Source organism: Urtica dioica, chromosome 4 (genome assembly GCF_054948205.1).
Source record: "Urtica dioica subsp. dioica isolate 48M chromosome 4, U.dioica_male_clone48M_v1_H2, whole genome shotgun sequence".
In the NCBI taxonomy this organism is placed as follows: Eukaryota; Viridiplantae; Streptophyta; class Magnoliopsida; order Rosales; family Urticaceae; genus Urtica; species Urtica dioica.
In genome coordinates this window covers 43,971,364-43,978,747 of record NC_142759.1, presented here as the reverse complement: position 1 = coordinate 43,978,747, position 7,384 = coordinate 43,971,364, and the positions used below count along the sequence as shown (strand labels likewise).

Sequence of the window (7,384 nt, the reverse complement as noted above, 5' to 3'; positions counted from 1 at the left end):
CAACCTGTTAAAGACGACATAGTTGAGGGGGCAAAAATGTCATTAATTCTATTTAAATTTAAATTTTTGTTTCCTAGTTTGAACCGTACAGAAGTAGTAGGTGAATGAATTTAAAAAGTATTGAATCAGTGTGCGAGCTATATGGAACATACTAAGGACATTACCGAGGTATACCCAAGTGCCCAACGGATGCTTTAATGAGATATTTGCACCTGTATGCATGGCAAAAGGATCGTCTCTCAAAAGTTTGGATGTCAAAATGTCAATATTATCAGACAGGTAAACGTGATAACGAAGGAACTGTTGCAGGAAAGGAAAGAGAAAAAAAAAGGTCTTTATATGACATATTTCACACACATACAATACAACTAGGTTGAGATGTGTAAAATCAGGACCTTTTGAATTATTATTCTTGTATGCAAATTATCAGGCAAACTCGTTGGAAAAATCTCTATTAGATGGGATGGGACAACTCATCATATCTTTCTCTTCAAACTTAAGTTATCTTGTATTATGAGATCCCACACCTAATTTGGCACCAAAGAGATGACATAGCTCTCTCTCTCTCTCTCTCTCTCTCTCTCTCTCTCTCTCTCTCTCATTAAGGTGGACAATACTATTTAAGATAAGGTATAGCATAGATCTCCTGAAAGTGACGATTATGCACGGAAGTGACTTTCTCAAGATTGGAGATTTACTATGGTTTCCGTGTCGTACAGAAGTAAAACATAAGAAATACAACTTGGGGCAGTTTACCATATTATTTCCACATAGGTTTTGCATTAACTCTTTGATTCCGACGAAATCCGGGAATTGTTACCTTCAATTTATAATTATGGTCTTACGGCATTGTCTCTTTCGCCTCCTTGCTTTCCTCATAATCCTTTCTGTTTCTTCCTTTACTTCTGCCACGAAGCAGTTCCCTGTGCCTTTCAAGGAAACGTTTGAAACTTCTATAAATCTGCATATATCGTAATGTAAAGTGCGTGCCAAATAGAAAGTCTTCCTTTACTCGCTCCACTAATAAAATGGCTCCCTATTTCGCCATAATACTCTCATTTAAGAGTACATACCTTCCTGTGAGAACTATACATTTCAATCTCACACAATTCCGTAATGAAGTTCCGCTTTAACATCCCTAATTCCCGCAAACACTCCCAAGGATCAGAATTTCTTCTCCATTTTTCTTATGCTATTCCCTACTAATTCCTCCTTTTAATAAGATAATATAGCCCGTATATATTCTATATTCACCCCTTACTTATCTACTAATTATTACAACTCTCATATTTAGTCCTAACAGATACTTATTCAGATGGCTTACTTAGCGTCTATAGTACAATTTCTGCTTAGACGTGCTTTTGGCATAATTTTGAACTAGTGCTCTTATAGCATAAATACCCCCATAGTTAGGTTTCTTAAATAAGGATTTCAACTTTCAAATGGAAGTTATCAAGGGGAAAAAGACGATGCAATAACCAAGTACCTGTTTTATTGCCTTTAAGCAAGAAGGAAAAACCTTCGTCACTTTCCTCATCAGAGTCTATCAGAATTTTGCATTCTGTGTTCTGCACAAGAACGAGTGTGGTTTGGATGAGAGTATATAATTAACTTCACTAACCCAAATAAGCAAGCAGAAGGCAATAAAAATGAATGAAACGCATAAACGGAAAAGAAGAGCTATAAAACTAACACTTACTTTCTGAATTCTATTTTGTTTGCGCGCCTTGTTTGACACCGTGTTTGTGTTAGTAGAGAGAGCATTTTTTTCTACTTTTACTGATTTCCAACCTCCTGTTTCTATCTTTGGAAACATGCCTGGTTGAACACAACGCTTTGGAGGCACTGCCGCACTGAAACCAGTAAAAAGTATTTAAATTAAAACCTCTCCTAAATATTCTGGAGAATTATAAGCCAAGGTATGTGGTGTTTATATATGCCTCTGGATAAATATAAAAACATATACGGGCATTGGGCACTTTCTATTACCTGAATTATTTCAAGATTCAGGGTACAGAAAAGAACTGAATACATGAAACCTACACTACAAATTTTGCTCGGTCTTAAGATCTTCGTGGAATTGCCTCATTATTTTGGGCCTCTGAAAGAGAATATGTAACCATTGCAAAATATAAATTTCACTTACGTCATAATTGGCTATGCTTTTTCTGGCAAAGCAGCACTGAGAGTAGTATCCTACAAATTTCAGGGGAAATAATTTACTTGGACAGTATATATCAAAACAAGGACCTGCAATGAAGCTAAATGGTTCCAAGTTTATTAAATGAAGTACCCTTGGTGGAGGAATGTGGAGCACTTCGTTTTTCCGATCAGGGGATATGCTCGGTATATATAATTTTGCCTGTTGTAGCTGCATTTACAGAGGAAAAGTTAAGGTTTGACGAGTAAACACTGTATAAAAAATCATTATACTTGAATTTCAAGTTACAAGAGTGGAAATATCAAAGGTTGTCTTTTTTCCCTGTTATGCTGATATAGTTATAAAATCAATGCAGTTGATCCCTTGTATAAACTAAAGAATTAGAATTTTCTTTGAGCTACTCCGCACAGAATCATCGTACCTGCATTTCCTTGATCAAAGAATTACAGAACTCGTTCTGTGATTTCTGTATAAATGCTTGTAACTTCTCTGGTAATGCTAATAGCCCTGAACTAATCTCATGTAACTTGTCCGCGTGTACGGACTTGCTCACTTGTTCGGATAAAGATTTAAAGCCTCCACTAATACTGGCTTTGAACTCTTCCTGTCCCTTGATCTAATTTCCATTTTAGTCCGTGTCAAAAGGAAGTTGTAGCTTTAAAGAACTAAAACTGAATCTATACAGAAAACATTACCATTAAGTGCAACGTGTTCTCCTGGACTGTCAATTTTTGGCGTAATACTTCAGCTGAATTTTTATGAAATAAATCAATACAACATTACTAACTTGGATATTGATTTCTTCAAAAAAAGAAAAGAAAAAAAAATTGGATATTGATTTCTCTTGAAATAGAGGGGTAACTGTTTCCGACATTCACATACAAGATATGCTTTCCAGAAATGTTCTGAACCTAATTCAAATTAGTAAAAAACATTGCATCAATCTTTCAAATTTTGTTACCCAGCCACGCTTTTAACCTGATTTTCGTGTTTTATGTTCATTTGTTCTTTTCATCACGAGCTTCTTAACCTTTTAAGTATACGGCATAAAGAATTTAAAAAAAAAACTACTCACCCTCCATTGAAACTTCCTTTGAGCCTTTGTTCACTTGCATAACATCGCTCTGGATAGAATCCAGAACCATTCCAAACCTACTTAATGAAGTTTCCATCAATCTGATACGGTGTTCCATTTCTTCACTAACCTGGCCTGCTCAAGGAAGTAAGAAGCAATTTTGCTTTAGGAATCCACTAACAAGAACTAAGAGACACTATTCAAACTAATTTTATTTTTTCACACAGAGAAATGAAAATTACATCTTTGATCTGAATGAGAAGCCGAATTCCATTTGCGTGTTAGGCTGGAAGATCTCGAGATTTGCTTTGGACTTTCATCGCGGCAATGATTAGTCGGGGGCAAGAATAGGGACTTTTTTGCAGGGTTTTCTTGTTCTTGAGAAAAAAATCTCTACAGATAAAAATATACAAAATAACAGAATTATAAATTAGCTGTCAGGACTTATTATGAATTATTAAGACTGTAACATGTATCGAATACTTTCTGTTGTTTCAAGATAGCCTAACAGATTCTGGTGATGGCCACAGAATAAGACGGGTAAAACATATTTTCCCAAGTGAGTGAGTTTGAACAAACAACCAGAATGGTTTTCAATTACATATGTGTGACTCGTTCGTGTTTCTTTGTTACTTTATTGATTAAAACATAAATTGTAATTACCCTGACAGATATTAAGGAAAAAAAAAATTTAACAACCTACAGATAATCTATTCGAAATAATATAGCTCAAAATGATATCACAATAAATGATATACTCTGATAACTAAAAGAGGAGATGAAAATGATATATGACCTGATCATTGGTCAGAGCCTCGTCGAGTGAGCTCTGGGAGATCTGAGAAAATGCGCCGCCGTGTTGAGAGGAGATTCCCTGAGAAATTGATTGTTGCGATGTTTGTGATCTCAGCTGGGAAGTTCTTGGGCCGGAAGCATATGATGCACCATTTGATCTCCTTCAAGAATTCCAAGAAACAATTGGTGAAGTATTAAAATTAGCTTCACCGAAATCTGATCATCATTATAAAAAATTCAAGCGTCCTGAATCATAAATTCTCGAGATAAGGAAACGTCGTTGGTAAAAGAGCAACCATTCCTAAACATTTTTGAGAGTTCAATCGGTTGAACAAAGAAAACGAGCTCAGTCAAAATCTGACGGAGCGGATCTGAATAATTAATACCTAGACACTGACTTTGAATTCATCCCGAAATTTCTCATAAGAAATTGTAAACCGTACACGAAGAAATTCGAAATAGTCCTCATCGGTGTTATTTTTATCTCATGAACCAATCAAGCAAGAGAAACGAACCTTGTGTGAGGAGGGAGGACCGAGATGGAGTTGAGATCCGATGCCTTGTTAATCTTCAGCTTCATTGAGAGCTTAATATCGAGGAGCTTGAGATTTCTGATCGGAGAGAAAATTAATGAGCTTGGGTTTTTCCTATTGAGTAATAGATAGAGAGAGAGAGAGAGAGAGAGAGAGAGAGAGAGAGAGAGAATCGTAAGAAATGGCGGGAAAAGTGAGAGTGCCGAAGAAGGAACTGTATTTGGTATTGTGAATGGATTGGGTCATAGAGCTCACGGTCCATCATATTTTCCCATCTTAAAAAAAAAAAATTAAAAAAAATAAATAATTTAGTGATATTTGCATCTTATGTCACAAATTGGCAATCCAATTGCAAATAAGTCACACGCAAAAATTTTAGAAAGTTTTAAAAGAAGATGAAGTGATTTTTAATGAGATATTGTAAAAATTCAGAAGACATGAAGTAATTAATAAAAAAATTAAATGATGAAAGAGAGTAATTTCAAATTTATACATGTGACACGAATGTAAATACGTGACACAAATGCAATTTTGACAACTTTGTGACACAAATGCAAAAATCCGTCGAATTTGTGACATTGACGCAAATTTCCCAAAAATTTATGAGGTAAGAATTGTGTATCTAAAATATCTATCATGAAAATATTACTATAATGTCATAAGTAATAATATATATATATATATATATATATATATATAATTTTTAAAAAATAATAATGATTATTTAGACTTCATTTAACTATTATTATCGTTTGAAAAAAAAATTAAATAAATTGTTATATTAGAATTGTTACTAGTTTAAAATATTATTCTTTAAATTTTTCAATAAAAACCACACAGATTTGCAAACTAACGTGTTGCTATTTTTTTTATATAGTAGTTATTTAGCAATTGCAATACTTAAAATTTCATAAATAGCAAACCTTTGATTTATATTGCATAATAGTCATTAACCAAAATAAACGAACATTAAAAGACAAACTACCATTCATTAAATAAATAGTTACTAACTATAAAATAATTAACAAAAATAAAAAAAATAAATGACAAAAATAATAAAGCATGACAACAAATAACTCTTCTTGTTATAGATTACAAAAATCTCTAAAACTTTGAAAATAATATTGAGATCTTCATTGCCGATCTAACCGATCAAGAGACTTCACGGTGACGCTCAAAGACTGCAGATTTATTCAGTCTACATTTACGTAACAAATTTACCGACATTAACACAAATTTAGTGAAATTAACACAAATTTAGATAGACGTAAACACAAATAAACACAATATCCAAAACTTAAACAACGACGTGAAAACCCCAAACTCATAAAACTAAACACAAAAATAGGTGAGCAATGAGTGTAAGAAAAGTATAATTGCATCTCGACGAAGCGTGTGGATTATTATTCTTGTCAACGCCCTCGACCGTGAGTAGCGACGCCGGTGGACGCATCTATTTAGACAAGTGATCACTTCCATGGCTAAGCTCGATGGTTAAAGATTTGAAAATTTAATCCAATATAGACCAAGAATTTATGAATCAAAATACAGTGATAGATTAGATCGATTCAAAACCCTAGAGATTTGGAAAAGAAACAGAAACAGCAACAAAAAGCGGAAAAAAACCTATAAATGAGTTAAGAGTAAATGAAACAACTATTTAAGACTTTGGCAGTTCGACCCAAGGTCGGACCAAGTGACCGAGCCCGAGCCGAGTATGCGGAACTCCAAAGTTATGAGTGTCACTCATCTAGATCAAGAAGTCCTTCGTTCAAAGATTTGAAAATAATAAGAAGCATAAAATAAGCTAGAAGGGCGTAGAGGCAACGTATATGACGCGTGCTCCGATGCTCAATATTGGTATAATTGCTATGCTTGAGGTGGGGGCACCGATAAGAGATTTGTGGTTTGATTAGAGCAAATTGTGTGCGGAGAGTTCTCGGCAACATTTCAAAACTCTGGAATAGAGTTAAGAGTGTTTAGAAAAAGTTTATTGGATCCCTCTGAGTGGAGGGATATTAGTGAGGAGAATGGCTGAAAAAGCCCTCCTGGTCGGAGGCAAAGCGCGGGCGGGGAGCCTCGGTGCATGCGAGAGAGAGTGCTCGCTCGCGCATGTGATGGGCGCAACGCGCCATCTATTCGCCTCGTGATATGAGGCGTGCGCGAGGGGCAAGCCGCATTGCGCCTGCGTAGTGCGCCGCTTGCTGTGCGTGTGGCATGGCATGGTCTCCTTATCGCGGACAGCCACTTCGATTGCGCCCGCAGCGCATGTTAGCCTACGCTCAGTTAGGCCCCGTTTCGGACAGACTTTCGACTCCTTTGGGCCTTTAATTGGCTTCTTCCAGACCCATCCCATTGTAATTTTCGATGCATAATTCATCGCAATTCGCGACGAGTTTAATGGTTCAAGATTTTTGAGAACGACCAGCAATATTAGCCCACCAAGTTCGTCGTTTGGGAGACTCCGGGCTATGAACTTCAAAATCCTCAATGCCGGAGGTTCGAGAAAAAAAAGAATTCCTTTCGGTCTTCGCGGTGTCGCGAAGGTTTTTTTTCCAAGGCGTGTGTTCGTAAGCGGGCGAAGGGGCCTGATTTGGCTTCTTCCTCTTTTTTTTTTTTTTAATTTTTTTATCCTTTTCCTATTGGGAATAGGAGTAGGATTTTTACCTTTGCCAATCCTATTATTGCCCCTTTTGTGTCTATAAATAAGAGCTCAACGCCTTTGTTTCCCATCATTCACACGTGCTCTTTCTCCTATATTTTGTATCTCTCACATCACGTGAGCAAAATGAAAAATCAATTCTCCCTCTCGACCACTGA

General features: G+C 35.9%; 1 protein-coding gene across 1 annotated transcript; it reads right to left on the bottom strand.

Annotated features, from left to right (window-relative positions):
- Window positions 1–398: 398 nt before the first annotated feature.
- PRD3 (putative recombination initiation defects 3) lies at window positions 399–4,734 on the bottom strand. Its single transcript, XM_089610790.1, has 12 exons — window positions 4,547–4,734; window positions 4,033–4,192; window positions 3,479–3,629; window positions 3,237–3,371; window positions 2,857–2,909; window positions 2,583–2,777; window positions 2,294–2,371; window positions 2,164–2,196; window positions 1,967–1,989; window positions 1,700–1,853; window positions 1,487–1,568; window positions 399–923 (listed from the first exon to the last, which is right to left on the bottom strand). Exons 1-12 carry the CDS (start codon window positions 4,609–4,611, stop codon window positions 823–825), a joined length of 1,230 nt encoding a protein of 409 aa, XP_089466916.1. The 5' UTR covers window positions 4,612–4,734; the 3' UTR covers window positions 399–822.
- Between the last annotated feature and the right edge of the window lie 2,650 nt (window positions 4,735–7,384).